The 24,264-nt window shown below is 39.1% G+C and overlaps 1 protein-coding gene across 1 annotated transcript; it reads left to right on the top strand.

The window, feature by feature from the left end:
• Nucleotides 1–4,301: 4,301 nt before the first annotated feature.
• Nucleotides 4,302–23,986, top strand: LOC118846747 (flavin-containing monooxygenase 5-like). The gene is made up of 8 exons (XM_036755490.1): nucleotides 4,302–4,433; nucleotides 9,885–10,073; nucleotides 11,451–11,613; nucleotides 14,454–14,596; nucleotides 15,011–15,210; nucleotides 17,850–18,205; nucleotides 20,277–20,349; nucleotides 23,632–23,986. The coding sequence occupies exons 1-8, from the start codon at nucleotides 4,302–4,304 to the stop codon at nucleotides 23,984–23,986; spliced, it is 1,611 nt and encodes a 536-aa protein (XP_036611385.1).
• The last annotated feature ends 278 nt before the right edge of the window (nucleotides 23,987–24,264 follow it).

A 24,264-nucleotide genomic window follows, 5' to 3' on the forward strand; every position in this document is an offset into this window, starting at 1 on the left:
GCATTTTCATAGGATAATAGATTTAGAGTTGGAAGGGGCCCTGAAGGCTGTGAAGTCCAACTCTCATTTTAGAGATGAGGAAAATGAGGATGAAGAAGGTACAATGACTTGCTCCTGGTCCAAAAACTACTTAGTGTTTGAGATAGCATTCAAACTGCTGGTCCTCCTGACACTAATGTATGTATCCATTAAGCCACCTAGTTATTTCTGTGACTAAATCTTCAGTCTTCTGTCTTTTTCACATCCCTGAGTTCCTGCCTTGGTTTTCTCCTCAGTTCCTCTGGAAATGGGGTCCTTCCTTGTCTAGTACTCCGGCCTATGTCTTTCCCAAGGCTGAATGATCAGTTATTTAGCCCCAGTATCTGTGGCTAGTTTTCTACTTGCTGTCAGACTTTGATGCACCTACCCACCTGGATCTGTACCTATTGTCTACTGAAAGAATCTTATCAATTCAACATCTATTAAGCTCCTACTATATCAAAATGCTATGCTGTAGTAGAGATACAAAACACATTAAAAAAAAAGCTTGCTCCCAAGAAGCAGTGAGGTATGATATGTATGCAAATAAACAAATACATAGTATATAAAAATGTTATGAAATGATTCTAAAAGGAGAAAATGTTAATAACTCAGGAAATCAGGAAAGACCTAGCATTGGAGGTATTACCTGGTATCTTGAAAGAAGCCAAGGATTCCAGGAGGAATCTAAGAAGTGAAGAGGCATGCATTCTAGATACAGGTGACCACTTGTGCTTCACCTCTGAGAATACCTCTCATTTGCAATGTGTATATCTTGTTTGTACATAGTCATTTTCATGTCATTTCTCCCATTAGAATGAGAGCTCTGTAAGGGCCAAGACCACAGAGTGTTTTTAACCTTTCTTTGTATCCTCAGAACTTGGGGATGTGCATGACACACAGCAAGCTCTGAAGAAATGCTTGTTGACTGGTTGACTGGTGTGTAAAAGCTCAGAGACGGAAGATGGAAAAATAAATTTACGAAATACAGATATTTTTGGAACCTTTGTCGAGCGTTTGTCTGACCCTGGTGGCTCTGCTCTTCAGGTGCTTGAAACCCTTGATCTGTCTTTAACCATCCCTCACTAATCCCTGGTTCTGACCTTTCTGAGCCACTGGCCTCACTATCTACAAAGCTGTTATTACGTTTGCTCTTCGGGCAGCTAGATGTTGCAGTGGACAGAACGCAGGGCCTGAAGTCAGGAAGACTCATATTCCTGAGTTCAAATATGGCCCCAGACACTTACTAGCTGTGTGACCCTCAGGTAAGTCACTACTTCCTGTTTGCCTCAGTTTCCTCACCTATAAAATAAACTAGAATAGAAAATGGCAAACCACTCCACTACCTTTGCCAAGAAAACCCTAAATGGGGTCACAAACAGTCAGACATGACTGAAAATAACTGAACAGTGTTCACTTTGGTACAAAGAAAAGATGCAGTGTGTTCTTTTTTTCCCTCTTTGTTGAGCAAGCAACTCCCTGAATTTCCAAATTTCAATGATAATTTAAAATGAAATGGAACAGATCTCATTACCTGGAATTCTCTATGGAGATAGTAAAATGAATTGGTACTAGTCATACTTTAGGAAAAGGAGGAGATAATCTGTGGAATTTGTTTTGGAAAAATAAAAGATAAGGAAGGTACATCCTGAGGAAAACAGAACTACATTCATAAATCTGACCAAAATGCAGAGGGTGAGGGATGGCACAGCCTAAGACTGGGTTAGAATATTTAAAGGGAAGCCTGCCTATTGAGCCCAGAGACAAAGATCTCCAGAAGAAGACAAAGAAGAATCCCTTTCAGATTTGCTGTCATACAACTGATAGAATCTGAGTTAGAAGCATCTCCAAAATCCTCAGCTCTTACCTATTTAACAGTGATTGCAGTAACATAGAAGATCCTCTCTGACATCTGCCCTGTGGTGAAGTTCCAAAGATTTAAAAATGGTCCCAGCTCCCTGGCTTGCTATGTGATAGAATGCTTAATAGGGATGCAATGGGGAATTTTTAAAAAATAAGATGGATTTTTCTCTCCTCCATTCAATTGCTTTTAAAAGAACAAAACCCACCTCCTTCTTTTCCTTTTACATCACCCTTTCCTCCTATTTTCTTTGGTTGACCAGGATGCACTTATCTAGATTTTCTAACTAGAGTCCCTCGAAGTCCTTTTCTGTGTTTATTATGGTTGTTACTTTTATTACTTATTATTACTCTTTATTACTGTTGTTGCTTTAATTCTTGTTTTAGAGAGGCAAGGAGGTATAAAGAAAAGTTCGCCACACTCATGTCCAGAGTCCTAGATTCAAAATCTAGTCCCTACACCTAGAGGTGATGATAATGTAGTTTCATTGGAATGGGTTGAGAAAAATATCTTATGATATTTAAAACATTACTAAGCTATAAACAGTTAGGTGGTGCATGGCCAGAGCCTTGAACCTGGAATCAGGAAGATCTGTGTTCAAATCCTGCCTCAGACACTTACTAGCTACGTGGCCTTGGGCAAATCAATAAACCTCTGGTTTCTTGTCTGTAAAATGAGTTTGCTACTAACACCTGCTTCCCAGGTGCTTCAAGTGCATGACTGTTCGGAGTAATTACTCAAATCGAAGATCCCTGAGTAAGGGAAAAGAAAATGTACTTAAAGGGAAAGAACACAATTAGATTTCCGTAGAGATGGGTACATAAACAGTGGGACAAGCTGAGGCAGGATTATTTCTGTGGAGAAGGGAACACAAACAGTGGAGTCCATGGAGATGGGAGTACAAACAGTGGGGTCAATGGAGATGGGAGTAAAAACAGTAGGGTGTTGTATGATTTAGCTAAAGGCTGCTTTTTATTGCTTAAAAAATCTGTATATACAATGATCACTCCTAGTTCATTCATGTCTAACAAGTTAGCATGAGGTAGCATGGTGGCAAAATCAGGAGAATGAAGGATTGTTGGTCCAGGTTTTTCCTCCAAATAGATACCTGAGAAGGAACTCTCCAATGGGAGAAGAGGGCCGCTGAAGCAGAGGGAGAAGGCAGTTGATTTTGCCAGCATGCTTTTCCTCTTCCTACACTACCAGGAACCTCATCACTTCATGCCCATACTATTTCAAAAGCTTCCTGGTTCGTCTCTTTACCAAACGTTTCTCTCCATTCCAGTTTGTCCTCCTCTTAGCTGTCACAGTGATTTTCTTCAAGGGCAACTTGCAAATGGACATTAAAATGTACAAATGCCAGCTTAATTCATTTAACAAGGACTTTCAGTTCAATAACAATTCAGTCACTATCAGTGAGAACTGATCATGCAGAGGCATTGGGAGATCTTAAATCACGCTTTCTCAATTGCTAAAAGATTTAATTCTTTCTACTCTAATTTTCATGTAAAGTAGTTTTTCTTTGAAAGTTGATTATATGTGGAGTGTTTGTGGCAACTCTATCAATCAGAATATAACTCTGAACTAGCAACGATATTCAATTAACTATTAGCTCAGCCCCCACCATATGCCTGGCATAGTACTTGGCACTGGAAATGTGAAGACAATAGTTAAATAGTCCTTACCCTGAAAGGGCTTATATTCTATTGGGAATTTACATTCTAGTCATTTATTAAGAACACACTATGTACCGGATACTCTTTGGTGTCCTGGGGGAGATACAAAGTCCATACAAAATATAATACTTTTTCACGTGGAATCCACAGTCTGATAGGAAAGTAAGACACTAGTATCCCATAACACATGATAACTACATCAGAATCTTCTGAGTGAGAAGCTACATTTCTTCTTGCCAGGAGGATGGCACAGCTCCTTGATAGCATTTTTGTGTTACTCCTTCCATTTCAGCAATACTAATATATGAGCTGTTTTACTCCCTCTTCTCACCAGAAAGTACAGAAGGTAGAAACCAGGAACCAAAGAGCCCTCGTTGTTATGCCCTGCTCACCCCCTTTTCAGTTTCTCCATCTTGTCCCAGCTCACCCTACTGTTTGTACTCCCATCTCCATGGACTCCATTGTTTGTGTTCCCTTCTTCACAGAAATAATCCTGCCTCAGCTTGTCCCACTGTTTATGTACCCATCTCCACGGAAATCTAATTGTGTTCTTTCCCTTTAAGTACGTTTTCTTTTCCCTTACTCAGGGATCTTCGATTTGAGTAATTACTCCGAACAGTCACGCACTTGAATAAATCCACATCCAAATCCACATCCAAATTTATAAATCCACATCGCTCACTTTTTTTGGCACAACGCTGTCACCGAAAGAAGACTCATCTGCTTTCCCCTTGACACAGGACACTATGGTAAAGAGAGTTGCAATCATTGGTGCTGGGTCCTGTGGCCTCCCTGCCATTAAGTGTTGTCTGGATGAGGGGCTTGAGCCCACCTGCTTTGAGCAGAACGATGATGTCGGAGGACTCTGGAAATTTCAGGTAAGGAATATTTCCTATCTAGGTCTGGCTTTTTGTATATTGCTATTTTGTTTATCAAGCTCAAAAAGTTCTGGTAATATAGCTGATGGAATCTGATTAAAAATATGTTCTTTATTGAAATGTAGAGCTAAGTTGGACATCATAGGATAATGAAAAGGACATTAGATTTGGAGTCAGAAGACCTCGGTTCTAATCTGTGTGTTTCCTGTGTGACCTTGGGCAAATCATTTAACCTCTCTGGGCCTCAGTTTCTCCATCTGTTAAATAAGGACAGTGACCTAGAAAATGTCTAAGGCCCTTACAGTTTTAAACCCTATTATCCCTATTTTTTTTTTCAAATCCTAAAGAACTGGCCTTCCATTTATTGAATGTAGAACTGGAAGTAACCTTATAGGTCATCTATTACAACATCCTCATTTTATACATGAGGAAATTGAAGTTCAGAGAAGCAAATGGCCTTGCCCACATTCACACAGGTATTGAATAATAGAGTCATATTGGCATTTTGACATCAAATCTTTCCACTTTGTCTCACTGCTTTCCATTTCCTGCTTCAAGTAGAATTCAAGATTGATTAAGGAAAAAGGTAATAAGTCCAGAATTCTACTCTTGCTGCCCAAATAAACTGAACTACATAGCAGAACATTTTGTAACAAGCCATGAAAATAGGATAAATGATAAAAACCAGATCATGCTTCAAAGATTTTCCAATCTAAAAAAAAAAAAATAATTAAATTGCTATCTTCCAAGCTCTGGATTTTTTTTTTCTAAAATTTGTGATCATGTTATAAAATCCTCCAAGCAAAGTCTAAGACTCCAGGCACAGACTTGCAAATTTGCTTGCGATTGTCACCTTGGAGAGGTGCGAATGCTGTTTGAGTGACCTAAGTATGAAAGTTCTTGGGCATTCATTTATGAGGGTTCTTGACATGCTCCAGGTGGTCTGCTCTTGAGGGATCAGCTGTAACTATTTTGTACCTCACCATATTTTTTTTTCATTTAAAATTGTGGGGTTGAAAAAGTTTGCATAAAACCATTATTCTGCTCTCTTGCTGGTAACTTGATCCCCTTCCCCTATTTCCTAATAAAAATAAGAACTTCAGAATTAGAAGAGACCAATGAAGTCACTTGGTCTTACTTGTACCTGAATAAGCATCTCTTCAACAACATTCCCAACAAGTGGCCAGCCAGGAAGACCTTTGTTCAATAGCATAGAACACACTACACACCAAGACTGCCCATTCCATTTTTGAATACCTCTAATTGTTAGGAAGGGGTTTTTTTTGTTGTCATTTTTAATACCACACCTAAATCTACCTCTTTGCTTCTAATCTCTGCTGCTATTTAGGGTCAACCAGAACATATCCAACACCTGTTACATATGACAGCCCCTCAAATATTTAAAGTCAGCTCTTATGTCCCACTACCACCACCACCCCCACCACTACTGAGATTTTTCCAGGACAAATATCTCTGATTTATTTCACCCTAAGTTTATGCATCTTAGCCTCCAGTCCCCAAATCATCTTCTTAAATGTGCTTCTATATCACCCATATATTCACTTTTCCTGTCACTTTTTTACTCCCTCAATTTGCTTTTAATTTCTCTACAAAGTGAGTCAGTGTCCATTTTTATGGCTACTGATCACATTCATTACAGAGAGATGGGAACCATGATGGAAATATAATTAAAAAATCCCCTTTCCACAGAAAGGATTGACTTGGAAGTTTGTGAGGCTAATAAAAGTACTTTAAAGGTGCTTTCAATTTTCATAAGCACCTTAATTCTTATCTTTTCACTTTATCTTCACAACAGCCCTATGAAGTTGATAGGATCCATATTATAAACCTATTTTACAGATGAGGAAACTGAGACTCAGTGATGTTATATGACTTGTCCATTGTCACAGAGTTGGTTAGTATATAGATGTCTTGAATCTCAATGTAAAACTCTCTTCACTAAACAAACATTAACCATTATAAATTACTTTTGAAGCATAAAGCAGTAGTAGATAAAGTGCAGCAGTATATATTAATGATATAATTTAATAGTATTCTAAATAACTAAATTATGTTAAAATAGTATATGTTAAATTTTTTAATGATTTTCATTTGTCAAGATATTGGCAGGAAAGCAGAAGCATAGTTTTTAATTAAGAGCTCTCAAGAAAAAAAATTTCAACCACTTGGTGTTCATTTCAAACTAAACCAATGTCAGTTGCAAAGAGATACTTACTTTCCTGCACCTAAAGTCTTGTAGTAATATATACAGTTATGCTAGAAAGAAAGATCCAAATATTTATATACCATTGGTCATGGAGTAAATATTGTACAGACAGAAACAAGAATGTCCAGGAAGATGCTTTTCATAAGACTTTGATACTTCTTAGAGGATCAGAGGACTGAGAGTGGTCTTTTGCCTATGTGACACAAGAAATCAGGGATTGGGGGGTGGAGCCAAGATGGCAGCTGGAAAGCAGGGACTTGCCAGAGCTCCCCTCCAGGTCTCTCCAAAAACCTATAAAAATGGCTCTGAACAAATTCTAGAACTGCAGAACCCACAAAATAGCAGAGGAAATCAGGGATCCAGCCCAGGACAGTCTGGATAGTCACTGGGTGAGGTCTATCGCACACTGAGTGGAGGGGAGCGGAGGGGAGTGGAGCTCAGCGTGGGAGGCAGCAGGACCAACCAGACCAGGAGCTGGGCAGAACAAGCCCTAGCACCCTGAATTAGTGAGCTGTGGCAGTTACCAGACTTCTCAACCCACAAACACCAAAGACAACAGAGAAGGTTCATGTGAAAAGTTGCAGGGGACAGAGTGAAAAGAGTTCACAGTTCGGCCACTGCCCTGGGGCAGCGGGGGTGGTGCAGCTAAAGAACTACAGCTGCAGTTTCTTCTGGCCCCAGGCCCACCAGGTGGGAGGAATTAAGTGGTGGATCAGAGCAGGAGTGCAGAGCAGAGCCTGTTTAAGATTTGCTTTAGGTCCAGGTTGGGGGTTCTTGGGAAAGGAAGAGTGCTGGTGTGGCAGAGCTGGCTGTATAGAAGTAGCTCTGAAATCAACAGCGCTTCCCCCCAAGCTTGGAACAAAGTACTCTTTACTCTAAAAGCAGTCATACCCTGCTGAAAAACTCAAGGGTCAAGTAAGTTGGCTGGGAACATGGCCAGGCAGCAAAAATGCACTCAGATTCAGTCTCAGACTTTGGAATCTTTCTTTGGTGACAAAGAAGACCAAAACATACAGCCAGAAGAAGTCAACAAAGTCAAAGAGCATACATCAAAACCCTCCAAGAAAAATATGAACTGGTCTCAGGCCATGGAAGAGCTCAAAAAGGATTTGGAAAAGCAAGTTAGAGAAGTAGAGGAAAAATTGGGATGAGAAATGAGAATGATGCGAGAAAACCATGAAAAACAAGTCAACGAATTGCTAAAGGAGACCCCAAAAAATACTCAAAAAAATATTGAAGAAAACAACACCTTAAAAAATAGACTAACTCAAAAGGCAAAAGAGCTCCAAAAAGTCAATGAGGAGAAGAATGCCTTGAAAGGCAGAATTAGCCAAATGGAAAAGGAGGTCCAAAAGACCACTGAAGAAAATACTACCTTAAAAATTAGATTGGAGTGAGTGGAAGCTAGTGACTTTATGAGAAATCAAGATATTATAAAACAGAACCAAAGGAATGAAAAAGTGGAAGATAATGTGAAATATCTCATTGGAAAAACCACTGACCTGGAAAATAGATCCAGGAAAGATAATTTAAAAATTATTGGACTACCTGAAAGCCATGATCAAAAAAAGAGCCTAGATATCATCTTTCAAGAAATTATCTAGGAGAACTGCCCTGATATTCTAGAGCCAAAGGGTAAAATAGAAATTGAAAGAATCCACAGATCGCCTCCTCAAAAAGATCCCAAAAAGAAAACTCCTAGGAATATTGTCACCAAATTCCAGAGCTCCCAGGTCAAGGAGAAAATAATGCAAGCAGCCAGGAAGAAAGAATTTGAGTATTGTGGAAAAACAATCAGGATAATACAGGATCTAGCAGCTTCCACATTAAGGGATTGAAGGGCTTGGAATACGATATTCCAGAGGTCTATGGAGCTAGGATTAAAACCTAGAATCACCTACCCAGCAAAACTGAGTATCAGGCTCCAAGGCAAAATATGGATTTTCAACAAAATAGAGGACTTTCAAGGTTTCTCAGTGAAAAGACCAGAGCTGAATAGAAAATCTGACTTTCAAACCCAAGAATCAAGAGAAGCATGAAAAGTTAAACAAGAAAGATAAATCATAAGGGACTTACTAAAATTGAACTGTTTTGTTACATTCCTACATGGAAAGATGATGTGTATGATTCATGAGACCTCAGTATCATAGTAGCTGAATGGAATATACATATATGTGTATATATATATATGTGTATGTGTGTGTGTGTGTGTGTGTGTCTAGGTATATATATATATATATGTAGGTGTATATGTATACATACATACATATATATATAAATACACAGAGGGCACAGGGTGAGTTGAATATGAAGAGATGATATCTAAAAACAAATCAAATAATGGATAAGAGAGGAATATATTGAGAGAGAGAGAAAGGGAGAGATAGAATGGGGTAAACTATCTCGCATGAAACTGGCAAGCAAAAGCAGTTCTGTAGGAAGGGAAGAGGGGGCAGGTGAGGAAGAATGAGTAAATCTCGCTCTCATTGGATTTGACCTGAGGAGGGAATACCATACACACCCAATTGGGTATCTTACCTACAGGAAAGAAGGAGGAAGAAGATAAAAGAGGGGGCACGATAGAAGGGAGGGCAGACAGGGAGAGGAGGTAATCAAAAACAAACACTTTCGAAAAGGGACAGGGTCAAGGGAGAAAATTCAATAAAGGGGGATAGGTTAGGAAGGAGCAAAGCATAGTTAATCTTTCACAACATGAGTATCCTGGAAGGGTTTTACATAATGATATGCATGTGGCCTATGTTGAATTGCTTGCCTTCTTAGGGAGGGTGGGTGGGGAGGGAAGATGGGAGAGAATTTATAACTCAAAGTTTTAAAAACAGACGTTTAAAAACAACAAAAAAAAAGTTTTTGCATGCAACTAGGAAATAAGATACACAGTACACAGGTAATGGGGTGTAGAAATTTATCTTGCCCTACAAGAGAAAAAGGGACAGGGGATGGGAGGGGAGTGGCATGACAGAAGGGAGGACTGAGTGGGGAACATGGCAACCAGAATATACGCCATCTTGGAGTCAGCAGGAGGGTAGAAACGAGGAGAAAATTCGTAATTCAAACTCTTGTGAAAATCAATGCTGAAAACTAAATATATTAAATAAATTAAATAAAACAAATATACAAAAAAAAGAAATCAGGGATTTCTGAGATTTATGAATTTAATCTTGGATGACAAACCTAAACAGTTTTGGCTTGCTTGCTTCCTGAAGGATAAATCTATCGAGGGAAGGGCCAGCATATATAAATCTCTGACAATTAACACATCTAAGGAGATGATGGCCTTTAGTGATTTCCCTGTCCCAGAAGATTATCCGAACTACATGCACAATAGCCAAGTAATGGATTACTTCCAGGCATATGCCACGAACTTTGGACTGCTGCCATATATATGTTTTAAGGTAAGGCACGGGGAACACTGTATTGTCTATAGGAAAAAATGCCAACTCCTCAGCTTTACATTGAAAGTCCTTCATAATTTGGCTCATGCTTATTTCTGCAGGCTTTCTGCCTGTTACTCCCCTCAACATGGTCTACATTTCTGCAGTCGGTTTTCTGGGTCTTCTCTGAACTTGGTCTTTCTAACTCCAGACTCGTGGATTTTGCACAGGCTGCCTCTCATGCCTAGAATGTGACACTTCCTCATTTCTGCCTCTTACAATTCTGGATTCATTTAAAGCTCAGTTTATGTGACAGCTCTTACAGGAAGGCTTTTCCAATCCACATCATTGTTAACATTCTCTCCCTCCTCTTCAAGTTATAATGTCTATTTTTACCTGTTTACATTTGTAATTCCCTAGCAAAATATAAGCCTCTTGAGGGTATGGACTGTTGTGAGGTTTTGTTTTCTTTTTTTCTTTTTTTGGTGTGTGTATATGTGTTTCACCTAAATGGGGTCACAAAAAGTTGGACACAACTGAACAACTTTTTTGATACAATGGATCAGTTCATAATATACTTTGAGCAGTGAGAATATACAAATTCTAAAATTCTAATGCAACATTAGTAATAATAGTACTTACATTTTGAGAAGCATTTAAGATTATTTTCATATATGCAAACCCAGTGTCTGGGACTTGATTAGGAGTGGATAACATCAGAGTAGGGAAGCTAATATTCAGAAACTAGATTGATCTCATGGAGGATGGAGATTAGGGGCAGGGGGAGAGAGAATGCATTGGGATGAACCAGGAAGGTCCTAGTAGTAGGCAAGAGAAAGACATTTGTAAAAGTTTTCATTATCCTGACAATCTGGCAGCAGGCGGTAAAAAGAAGTCCAGGTAGGCCAACGGTCATGTCAGAAATATCCAGTGGTGGACAGCAAAACTGGGTGATATATAACCTCAGAGGGATCTGACATTATGTGATTGAAGTTGGCAGTCCAGAAAGTCAGATTCTGATAGACAGAAACTTGGTAGCAGGGACCTCACCAGTACCAGGGACCCCATCAATCAGACTGAGGCTCAGAAATAGTACTTTAGCCTTTAGGACAGCTGAGAGGAGGAAAGAGGAGCCCCATTACTACAGTGTTCTATGAAACAGAAATCTCACCTGGCTATGTACTTCCTTCTAACAACACAAGAAGTTTTATTATTTGAGGGCCAGTTGAGTAACATAACACCCAGAAGACTGGGCTACTCTTCCATTGTATGCTGGCTACAGATAACCTCTGAAGGAGAAGGCTAATCTCCTTAACTGAGTTATTGGCAACAGTTCTCATCACATCTCAGGATCAATTCATCTTCCTCCTCATTTGTGATTTTTCTGCTTTCTTTCAGACCACTGTCCTCAGTGTGACAAAACAACCAGATTTCTCTATCACTGGTCAATGGAATGTCATCACTGAGTCTTCTGGGGAGAAGGAATCATCTGTCTTCGATGCTGTTTTGGTTTGCACTGGTCATCATGTTGATCCTTACCTACCTCTGTCATTTTTTCCAGGCAAGCTATCCATGGGGAGTGTCATCTTTTACAAAGCTGCATATTTTAAATAAAAAAGGGAAAAGCCTCATTAAAATTATAGGATAAATTATTAGATTTGTCTTATAAGGAAAAAAATTGAATTACTATTAAGCTTAATCGTTAGGGTAACCAAAAACACAGGACTGATACAGGGACAAATCTCTCATCTATCAAACTGATTCTTTTTGTTTGGAAATGTGGTGTGCTGGAGCAGTTAGGTGGCATAGTGGATAGCCCTGGAGTCAGGAGAAATTGAGTTCAAATCCAGCCTCAGACACTTACTAGCTGTGTGACCCTAGGCAAGTCACTTAATGCTAGTTGCCTCCAAAAAAGGAAGAAATCAGGAAGAAAGAAGGAAAGAAAGAAAGAAAGAAAGGAAGGAAGGAAGAAAGAAGAATTGAAACCTCTAATTTATTGTTTACTATATTGTATAGTAATATCACCCTGATTTCACTCCTGACAAACCTTCTTTATGTATAGATTTAATCATATGAATAGATAAAAGACCTCTGATTTTAGTAACATAGAGAACTTCTGGGTAATGAAACACTTTTCAGCAATGCAGATTGGTACCTTCCCTACAAGGGTCACACAGACAAGATACGTCCTAAGTGGACCTTGAACATATGTCTTCCTGGCTCCAACACTGTCTATTTCATTATGCCGATCTGCGTATTACTCCTCTTCAAAGTCCTTCAAAAGGTCCCTAAATTCATTTCAAATTCTAGTATTCAAGGCCCCCTACCATCTGGCAGCACCTTACAGATCTGTATCCATCTCATACCAATTCCTTCACCTATTCCATATCCTAGTTAAATCAGGCTTCTCATCTCCACTTCACTCTCATACTCTGTGCTTTTTCACTTGTGGCTAGTTTTCACACTCTCATGTGCCTAGGATGCTTATTCTGGACCCTCACAATGTTGAGATCCTACCCATTCTTAAATGCCAGTTCAAATGCCATCTCCTCTGTGAAAACCTTCATGATTCCTACAAGCCCAGATCAGTAATGATCTCTCCCCCAATACCTTATGTTCTCCAACTTGCCAATGGATATCTGATGTCATCCCTGTAGATGCTATCTCAAAAGGTTCAGATTCAGAGCCTTCTGTGACTTTTATGCATTTCTTATCAATAGCTTCCCAGGAAACTAGTATACTAAAGGACATTCTTTAGGTCTTTTGACATTTCAAGCAAAACTCACCTTGTTTCCATATTATCCATTTCTCTCAGCTCCTTTTCCTATCCTGCCTTTCCTGGATGACTTTCCTTATGTTTTACCAAAGTTTTGTCTAATTGTTTTCCCCTCCTTATTGGGGAGCACAGTGCTCTGTACATAATAGGCACTTAATAAATGTTTGTTAACTCGTTGTTTAAGTCCACAAACATTGACTGAACACCAGTGGTCTGTGGATCCTCTGCCTTCTTGGAACTTCAATCTAATTGGTAGATAAGATACATAAACAGATTTTTGTGTGTATATATATAAATATATATATATATATACACACACACACACACACATATATATACATTATATATGTATATACACACACACATATACACATATACCTATATATACACACATACATATGTATATACATATATTTATATATATTTATATACACGCATATATACATACACATATATACACACATACATAGGTATATACATATATATTTATATACAAACATGTGTACATATACATATGTGTGTATACATGTGGTGTATATGTATTTATATGTATGCAATAATATAGGATTCATGCTTTAAAGAGGTTAAATTAAGTGCTAAGGTCATGAGATCAAGTATCTAGAGGAACCTCACTAGTTATCTGGTCCAACACGCTCATTTTACAGATGAGGGAACTGATGGAGTATGGGAAGTGACTTGCCCAAATTCTCATAGGGCTGGCTAATTAAAGGCAGGATTAGACCTTTTCTTTACTTCTGAGTTTCCTTTGCTTCTTTTATGACTCAGTTCAAATCTCACTTTCTGCAGGACTCTTCCCAGTCACCCCCCTCCAGCTATGAATGCCTTTCCTTTTCAAATTACCTAATAGGATGGACTTTGGAGGCTCTTCTAAATACATAATAATAATAATAGCTAACATTTATATAGCACTTACTATATACCAGGCATTGTGTTAAACATTTTACAATTATTATCTCATTTGAGCCTCACAATAACCCTGGGAAGTAGGTGTTATGGTTATCCCCATTTTACAGATGAGGAAACTGAGGCATATAGAGGCTAAGTGACCTGCCCAGGGTCCAGTGTCTGAGTCAGAATTTGAACTCAGATCTCCCTGATTCCAAGCCTAGCACTCAATCTACTTCACCACTTAGCTGCCCTTGTGATATGTGATGCCATGACTTTAGCACTTTATTATAGATCTCTCTGTACATATCTTGCATGTACTTTGTTATTTATATATTATCTTTCTCCATATCCCACGTGGCCCTAGGGCTTAACATGGTGCCTGGCACACAGTAAATGTTTCATAAATGCCCATTTCTGGATTGGCTGAACACAGTGCCTGGAAGGGAGGGTGAGGTGAGAAATGGCATTAACTGATGTGTGACTTACTCAAGGTCATGTCTTCATTTAGTGTTGAAGATGAGACTAGAGTTCAAGCCTCGCCTACTCCCTCAAACTCAATTCTGAAAACAGCATGAACATTTATAAAGAATACATATGGTGCTAGAATATGACATTTACAATTTCTGGTTTGGGGAAAATCTCTGCCTTGGACAGTCTTCACTTTGGAATGAGATAGGCTCTTTAAGGCCTTTTGTCGTTGGTTTTTGTCCTTACAGGTATAAGAAAATTCAAAGGGCAAATCTTGCACAGCTGGAAATATAAACAGCCTGAAAATTTCAGAGACAAAAGAGTGGTTATGATTGGGCTGGGAAACTCTGGAGCAGATATCACTGTGGATCTCAGCCATGCCGTGAAAAAGGTTCAATTTATTCCAACCTCCCACTGGGGTTGCTCTTTTAAAGACCTATTAAGTGCTCTCCAGTTGAGGGATATTTTACGGGAATTTCTATCCTCTCAACTTTAATGACACATTTTACATTCCAGTTTTATGCCTCCCCTTCCCCATCTCCCCTCAACACAGCTAAGATGCAGGCAAACATTACATACTATCAACCCCAAAGCCCTAAATAATGTACCACTTGAGGTCTATCTCTTACCTTATTTTCCCCTTTCTTCCCTATCTCCACTCCTTTCCCCATTCTGTTCTTTGAAGGGCTAGAAGGTAGCTTGACCCAAAATGAAACCCTCTTATCCCATACTCCTATCCCTATTTACAAGAATAATTAATTGAGATCTGATCAACCTAATCTGAAGTTTTTGCCTTTTGAAAAAGATTTTCCTCAGCACCAGGTCAGGATCATGGGTGCTCAGTCGTGTTGCGGATAATGGCTACCCATTGGATGTTACATACTTTACTCGCTTCAAAAATATCATCCGTCATGTTACCCCCTTGTGCCTACTGAATAGGTGGGGAGAAAAAAAACTGAATGCGAGATTCAACCATGCAAACTATGGCCTGAAGCCTTCCCACAGGTACAGACTATCACTCTAAAATGCTATTTCTCATAAAAGATATGTTAAATGGAAATTTAATAATATAGCAGTGACCCAAAATCTTGACAGATGGTAAATGGTCCAAATCATTTTCCAGGTTTTTAATTTTTCTGAATTCTCTGAAAGTCTTGCTTCTAGGGACTGAATTTTCATTTCAGAAGTTTCTGTTTTGTCAGGGACAGAGCCACCAGGCATCGACATTGGTGAGGGAGCTATTATTTTTCCAACATAGCAGCCCGAAGAACACTGTCTCAACACCTCACCACCATCCCTGTATTTCTCTGTCTTATGCTAGCCTACACCTATATAGAGAATTTGCTGGTAGTGAGGGTGGGAGGAGGCATGAAAAGGAAATAGTGTGAGATTGTGGGCAGTAAAGATCAAGGAAGAGGAAAGGATGATGAGACACTCACTCTCCTAACAGAATTGTATCCCTGGTTGAAGTGTCTTTCCTGGGGCCTTTCCTAAATTGCCACCCTACGTGGTCCTTACCGGACTCCCCACTCCATATTGATTTGACACTAGATGCCAGGATTCCTAATTGCACCTTTAGTCATAAGTGCTATAGACAGAATTCCTTATTGTATGAAAGATTGTACTTGACCATACATAAACTCTCTTCTAAATCTAAATTTTAATTTAGTTGGTAGAGATGGCTAGGTATGTGAACCACATTTAAGAATAAAAAACTGCATTTTCTTTCGCAAAATTATGAAATTTTTGTTCAAATAAGGAACGTTTTCAACTATAATTTTTAATTTCACAAAGGTGGAAAGTTTCCAAATAATTAAATATGAGAAAGGGGGAAAAATGAAACTAATTTCTTTCAGGCTCTAGAAATAGGAAGTACTTACTAGGCATGTCCATAGGGAAATAAATATATCTTATTGTGCATTAAGGTTTGAATTCTTTAGTGGTGACTGAGAGGCCTGTGGCTAGGGCCCCAGCTGTGAATCTTTGCACCACAAGCAATAATAAGCAAGTATTCTACAATGAATATTCCTAGAGTCACCTGAGGCATTAAGAGGTTGAGTGATTTGTCCTGAGTTAGATACACAAGCAGCAAAACACATAGTCAGGATTTGAAACCTGTCAGAGGTCTTCCTTCTCTCCAAGAACAACTCTCTACCCACTAGGCCACATTTCCTCTCATATTATTAGAAAAGGCACTTAAAATAAGTCATATAGCAAGAAAGCATTATGGAGGTGGAAAACAAGATGGGCTGGTCACTTAGTGAAAGGAAGAATGACTGACATGTAGCTTGTGCCCTCCCTTGGTAGCCACAAAATACCAAGTGATCTGGAAGAAGCCCTCCAGTCTGTAAGGCAGATGCAATGTGGAAGAATGTGGACGAGAGGGAGTGAGGTACCATCCATACCAATGGAAGAAGCACCAACAAAATCATAATATAATTACTAGAGTTAACATTTACTCACTGATTTAAAATTTTCATGGCATTTTATAAATGCTATGTCATTTTGTTCTCACAATTACCCTGGTAGAAGGTGTCAATATTGTTCCCATTTTACAGATGAGAAAACTAAAGCTGGCAGAGGTTAAGTGACTCGCCCAGGGTCACACAGTAAATAACTGAGGCAGGATTTGAACTCAAGTCTTCTAGATTCTGAGCTCTATCTATTGTAGTCCACCTAGCTTACCTAGAACATGAATGTATCATGTTGTTGTTATTGTTCAGTTATCCAGTATTGTCCCACTCTTTGTGACTGTCCATGGGGTTTTCTTGGCAAAGATACTGGAACAGTTTGCCATTTCCTCTTCTAGTGGATTAAGGCAAATGGGGGTTAAGTGATTTGCCCAGGGTCACACAGTAAGTATTTGAGATCAAATTTGAACTCACGTCTTCCTGACTCCAGTCCCAGCACTCCATCCACTGAACCAACTAGCTGCCTCCACATGTAGCATCAATTTCTAGACTGTGTTTTAAAAATGACACTAGTGTTGGGAATTCACTGACAACATCATCATAGTCTTCAGCACTCCTTAGCCTGCCAGCACTACTTTCAAGCAATAAATTTATATTTACTTGGTACCTATTACATATAAGATAGCATGGTAGAATGCTAAAATAGAAACAGATAAGTACAAAATCTTGTTCCTACTCCACAGAAGTTTAAAAATCTAATTCAGGAGATAAGAAATAGATGCATGAACAGAGAAAGAGCAATGTAAAGCAGTAAATGCCCAGGATCCAATGGCTGATATTAGCACTATACTGAAAAATTCTTCTCCCACCCAACGTTAGCAATCGTGGACATTTTGAGGGCCTTTAGTTGGATGTGTCTGCACCTATCTGGTGAAATGATGAGCCACAAATAAAACAGGTCTTACATTCTTTCTACCTCCCTCTAGAGATAAAAGATCAATGTAGACCAGTCCCAAAGATTTTCTAGTGCTACAGAAATTCACCCTTGCTGGTGGGTCAGTAGTATCATTGTCCTTTAGAGGAGTACACATTTCAACGAATAGAGTGGGAAAGGCCCAGGGTACATTTGGCTGAACGATTGAATCATCCTTACTACTTAGATGGAGATCCTGCATAAATCTGATCTCAAAGCTGTTTGCTTTCACCCCTGTTTTTTTGAACTTCCCCTAAAAGGTTCCTCAGTAAGTATCCTATCGTGGGTGATGACCTTCCCAATGCTATCATCTCTGGCCGGATCGCTGTGAAGCCCAACGTGAAGGAGTTTACTGAAACCGCTGTGATTTTTGAAGATGGTACCAAGGAAGATAATATTGATGCTGTCATCTTTGCAACGGGTTACTCCTTCTCTTTCCCATTTCTCGAGGAATCTGTCATCAAAATCAAGAACAACCACATCTCCCTTTACAAACATGTCTTCCCTCCATTTCTGGAAAAGCCAACACTGGCTATAATTGGCCTTCTCCAGCCTCTGGGGGCCATCATGCCAATTGCGGAGCTGCAGGTCCGAGGGGCTACTCGAGTCTTTAAGGGTAAGAGGAAAAATATGATGCATGAAAGAGAGACCCAAAAGTCATTACTTTCTGCTTATTAACTTTCTAAATCAGATATTGTGACTCTTGGGTTCTCTGCTCCATGCTGCCAGCTCCAAACACTTGGGCATTGCTCTCTGAGCTGAGGCCACGGGAAACTAGATAAATGCCTTTCCTGCTTGCCATATCTGCTCACATCACCCATTTTGTATATCTCAGGTTGATGGACAGTTGAATTTCAACATGGTGGTGAAGGGTATGCGAGACAGCTGAAGCTGACAGTGTGGTAGTAGAAAAAGCATTGGGTTTGGACTCAACTTGAACCTGTGTTCCCATTTTAATGTTGCTACTTATTACCTGTGAGACCTTGGTCAAGTCTCTAGGCCTCAGTTTTTCTCATCTATAAAATGAGAGGATTGAACCAGAGAATATGATAGTCTCACTGTAGTTTGTGTTTGTCAAACCTCATCTGGAATCTTGTGGCTCTTTACAGGGAAGGGCAGTGACAAGCTGCTATGGTCATGGAAAATTAAACTATTTTCTGGCCCCTGAATGAATGCTACCTAAGTTTCCCTATCCTGATGCCATGGTCCATATTTTCTCCATTCTTTGCATGCCTTCCAATCTCCTCTTCCCATATTTCATTCCTACTCATAATTTAAATTCTAACTCAAATACCGCTTCCTCCGTGAAGCCTTCTCTGATGCCTCCCAGTCAATAAAAGCTTTTCTCCTCCAATCTCAAACAGTACCTTCTTTTCTATTTATCATATAGTATATTATATATATTATAATTATCTCTAGATGTGTCATAGCCCCTTATGATAACAGATCTGTAAAGGACCTCAGAGATTACCTAAGGGTCATCAATTCCCTCATTTTACAGTTGTAGAAAGACCTAGAGAGGCTAAGTCACTTGCTGAAGGTTACACAGGTAATAAGTTGCTTAAACTATGAGTTTCACGAGGGCAGGCCCCATATCTCCACTCAGCATTGTATCTCACCCGTCACCTAGCCCAGTTCTCTATGCATAGTAGGAACTTCAATAAATGTTTTTTGAGCTTAATAAAGCCTAGAATTTCCAGAAGTCCAACTAACTCCAGGGCAGTTAGGTGGTGCAGTAGACAGTGCTGGGCCTGGAGTCAGAAAGACCCATATTTGTGAGTTCAAATCTGCTCTCAGACACTTGCTAGCTGTGTGGCCCTGGGCAAGTCACTTAACCCTGTATTTCTCAGTTTCCTCATCTGTAAAATCATCTGGAGAAGGAAATGGCAAACCACTCCAATATCTTTGCCAAGAAAACCCCAAATGGGGTCACAAAGAGTAAGACACTACCGAACAACAACAACCACACAGTGGTAGATGATACAAAGACACAGAAATGACATGCATTGTAAATCCCGACTTTGCCATTAGCTTTTTGTTAATACCCTTTGGCAAGACATTTCATTTCTAGGGACCTCAGCTTGTTGAACTAAAATCAGGAGAAGATATACTATGGCCCTAGAGACAAATCTGACCACTGCTTGTTTTCGTATGGCTGGTGAGCTATTTTGTACACCCGTAATCTCAGAACAGGTTGCTTGCTGACCCACAAAAACTAGTGGCTCTTGGTCCATAGTTTGAGGATCTCTGAAGTAGACAATCCCTGAAGTTCATTCCAGCCCTACCTGACAAAAGAAAGTTTACAAAGATCCCCTCATTTTGTTATCATACTCTTACAGATATAACTGCTTCTAATTGATAGCCCTTAGAAATGAGGACATTGCTTAGTTCAACCTTTAGATCAATTCAGCATACATCTGAGGCTCTGGGTAACTCACTGACATGTCTCATAGGAACCAAAGAATGGCATTTATAAGCTTTTGTTGTTGTTTTTGTTTTGTTTTTGTTTTTCCCCTGATAACTCTAGGCTCCATTGTGGCACAATTCTAGTCTAGTCTTATCTGTTGAGCCTTATCGGTTTGCCCTGATACTAGCATATGGTAAAAGATGACCCATCATGTCCATTCACAAGGATTATACCATCTCCTAGTCAAAAAGTAAAGATCTGTCCTTTGACTCTTTTTCAGGTTTGATCAAACTCCCTCCTGAAGATGTTATGATGGCTGATGTTATCCAAAAGATAAAAGAAAATGAGAAAAGGTATAACCCAAGTGTCCAAGGCTCCATCTATCTAATCATAAACCCGAATTTAGGGAAATTTTTCTCTGATGTTACATTCTCTTTTTATGTACTGCAGTTAAATTCCTAAAAACTGGATCTTAATGAGTAATTAATTTGCCAACAGTCAATTAACAGATTTATTGACCTTTCTTAATGTGTAGGGCATAGTGGTAATCATTAAAGCATACAAAAAAGAATAAAAAGTCCCCTCCTTCTAGAAGCAGATGGCTCTAAAACAGAGAGAATGAGGCTGATGACCTCCCTCACTTAAATCCAATTCACTTGCAAGTCATGGCATCGCCTTCCTGATGTCATCGGTCCTCCTCAAGAATGAAGAACAAACAATAACCATCTAACTAAAGAAATAAAACATGTCTAACTAAAAAGACAATTAATATAAGGGAATATAGACAATAAGGACCAGGAGAAGTCAGGAGAAGAGATCATTGTGGGCTGGGGTGAATTTCTATTTTAAACTGTTTTGGAATTACTAAGCAGGAAGCATGGTAGAGGAAAAGGCAATGGATTTGTAGTTGGGAGACCTGAGTTCAAGTCCTTGCTCTGATACTCCTTAGTTGGATGTATCACTTAATCACTCCGAACTTCAGTTTCCTCATTGCTAAAATTAGAATAATGATTATTTTGCAAATGAAAACTTTTTTGAGCTTAGATATTCACTTTGAATGATGGAAAAAAATTCAACTGATTTTTAAAAAAATAATGTTGAATTTTTGTTAGACTATGAAATAGCAATTTAGGGGTTAAAACACTGGTATTTATATGAGCCAAAGAAAAGGATACATAGGAATAAGTGATAATAAATTCAGAACTAAAAAGGACCTCAGGAAAAATTTCAATCATTACTTTTCATCCATACCACCAACCACAACAAAAAAATCAAAATACCCAAGAGCTCATTAGAACTGATATTCTCAGCTAACATTTATATAGTGCTTACTACATGCCAGGTATGATGCTAAGCACTTTCCAGTAATTATCTCATTTGATCTTCACAATAGCCCTGGGAGGTGGGTGCTATTAATATCCCCACTTTACAGATCAGGAAACTAAAGTAAACAGCAGTTAAGTGACTTGCCCAGGGTCACACAGCTAATAAATATCTGGGCCTGGATTTGAACTCAAGTCTTCTTGACTCCAGGTCCAATGTTTTATCTACTATACCACTATATATAAACATATATACACTCTTATGTGTTATCGCACAAATAGAAAGAACATAGGATGCAATATGATTCCCGGTTTTACTGCTTCTTAGTTATATGGCCTCCAGTTAATCATGTAACCCCTTTATAATTCAGCTTCCTCGTCTGTAAAATGAGGATCAGAACATTCATACTACATACCTCATAAGGATGAGGAAAACACCTTGAAAATTGTAAAGCATCTTATCGGTGTGAGATTTTTGTCAGTTTCATCATTGCCACCTGCATTTACCTATGTGAAAAAACAAACAAACATACTGGGGTTATATGTATAGATTAAGGAATCTCATAAATTATTTTTCCAACAATCTAATTTTACAGATAGGGAACCTGAGACTCACAGAGTTTTAGTGACTTTTCCAAGGTTAGCCTGGTGGTAATTAGCAAAGCTAGATTTGAAATTAGCTTCTCTGACTCTAAATCAAGCTTGTTCTATTACTTCAGGAAGTTTGGCAAATACCTCAAAATGATAATTATGAACTGTGTCACGGCTACTGTATTAACAGAACAAATATATTGGAACTTATACATTCATGTGAGTCCTCACATCCCTCCTCAGAAGCCTATGAACTTATTCTTCCAGTGGCACTTCCATTGGCTCAAATTTTTTTTTTTGAGGAATCTCTTCTTTTGGGATTGCCTACAGCTCATTATTTTGAATCTCCTCAATGGTAGCTAATGCCTTGGTCCTTTGAGGGTGGATTTAATTTTGGGAAAAAGCCCAGTCATTTAGAACTCAGTTTAATGAATAAGATAAGTGGTCAAACTGGGTAATAGCATTTCTGTCCAAAAAGGAAAGAAAGGAAGGAAGGAAGGAAGGAAGGAAGGAAGGAAGGAAGGAAAGATGGAAGGAAGAAAGGAAGAAAGGATGGAAGGAAGGAAGGAAAGAAGGAGAGAAAGAGAAAAAAGATATAAAAAGAAAGAAAGGAAAGAGAGAAAAAAGAAAATTGGGACCCTATTATAAGTATGTCTCATAATATAACTCTGAAAGTAATTTGAGAGGAAATTCTGAAATATTTGGCTCAATAGCAGTGTTGTTTGAATAAGTGTCATGGGAGAGTTCCTGGAAGCATAGAGTGCTAGGCCTAGAGTTTATTGGAAAAAAAAATCACACTGAAAAATAGGGACTTGTCGATCGTCATAATAATCATAATGATAGAATGCCACTTTAAACTTTTTATATTACTTTGAAATCTATTGCCTTATTTTTTCACAACTACAACCTGAATGGCTTTTGGAACCCTTCCCTCAAAAGATGAGAACTGAGACGTATTTGTTTGCAAAATTTGGCCTGAGGTCGTAGAATGTAAGCTATTGTTAACCATTCAACAAGCCACTCTAAAGGATTTATTAAGTTGTTCCTAGTAGCTGAACACCATGGTATGGGATGGTGATAAAAAGACAAAAACAAGATAATTTCTGCCCTCAGGGAGCTTATATTCTACCATAAGCTCATTCAGGAATAGAACCCAAAATGTAGCAGCTAGCATGGTTCCTCCTGTGTAAAATGATCTGGAGAAGGAAATGGCAAACTACTCCAGTATCTTTGCCAAGGAAACCCCAAATGGGGTCATGAAAAGTTGGACACAACTGAAACAACTCAACAACAACAAGTGAGACAAGGTGAATTTGCAAAGGGATAGAAATGAAGAAAAGACATAACAATTCTTTAGCCTCCATATGCCCTACCTAGAGAGGGCTATTTTCTCATTCTGATCTGGCCACTGTAAATTTTAATACACCAAAGGGTATAGTATAGTGGAAAGATCTGTAGATTAGGAGTCAAGAAACCTGGGTGCTCATGTCAGCTCTGCCATTGTTGGGCTGTATGACTTTCACTTTCCTCCTCTGTATTTCTGTTTATACTTCTATAAAATGAGGGGATTGGGAGTAGACAATCTCCAGTTGCTTCAAATTCTAAAATTCAGTGTTTCCAGGTAGGGTTTGTTAATCTTTTTTTAAAAGAAAGACCCAGAAGTTAATGTCAAGCTTACCCACTGACTGACAGGCTTCCTATTTCCCTCCCTTTTGTCTCTAGGTATGTGCCTAGTAAAAACATCAACTTGCAAGTGGAATATATCGAGTACATGGATGAAATTTCCAGCTTCTGTGGAGTCAAGCCCAACGTGCTGTCGCTATTCCTCAGAGATCCAAAACTGGCTTGGGAAGTCTTCTTTGGTCCATGTACACCAATCCAATTCCGCCTCGTGGGACCAGGGAAGTGGGATCAAGCCCGGGAGGCTATTCTATCCCAGAGAAAAAGGATCATCAAAGCAACAAAGACCAGGGATCCTCCTAACAACATCAAGGAAAACCCTTGGTCTTTGGGCTTCCCGTTTTTGGGAACTCTGTGGTTCTTGGCATTTTTCATGGCAATTTTTGTCTATTTGTAACTTGAGTGGTCTCTCCTAGAAAGGTCCCAGATGAGATTTAAAAGTCATATTATTGTCCAGCATGTCTGGAACTCCTTTTCACCAGCCTCTTCTCTTATTCCTAGTGCTTTTTCTCTCCCCACCATAGAGGTAATGCCAAAAGGCAGAGAGATGCTGACTTTCCCCGTAGTATGTAGCTAATCTGGGAAAGGGAAACCAAGTAACTTCAAATGGATGTGGTCCTGCTCTGCCGGACAAATGTTCATCCTCTTTGGCAGGCCCTGGTCCCCAATCCAAGA

This window comes from Trichosurus vulpecula, chromosome 4, assembly GCF_011100635.1.
Source record: "Trichosurus vulpecula isolate mTriVul1 chromosome 4, mTriVul1.pri, whole genome shotgun sequence".
Classification (NCBI taxonomy): domain Eukaryota; kingdom Metazoa; phylum Chordata; class Mammalia; order Diprotodontia; family Phalangeridae; genus Trichosurus; species Trichosurus vulpecula.

Excerpts from the sequence above, each read along its gene's own strand:
- LOC118846747 (XM_036755490.1), top strand. The coding sequence starts at position 4,302 with ATGGTAAAGAGAGTTGCAATCATTGGTGCTGGGTCCTGTGGCCTCCCT. Across the intron at positions 4,434-9,884 it reads GAGGACTCTGGAAATTTCAG|GATAAATCTATCGAGGGAAG; the intron begins GTAAGGAATATT and ends TGCTTCCTGAAG. Across the intron at positions 20,350-23,631 it reads ATAAAAGAAAATGAGAAAAG|GTATGTGCCTAGTAAAAACA; the intron begins GTATAACCCAAG and ends TTTTGTCTCTAG.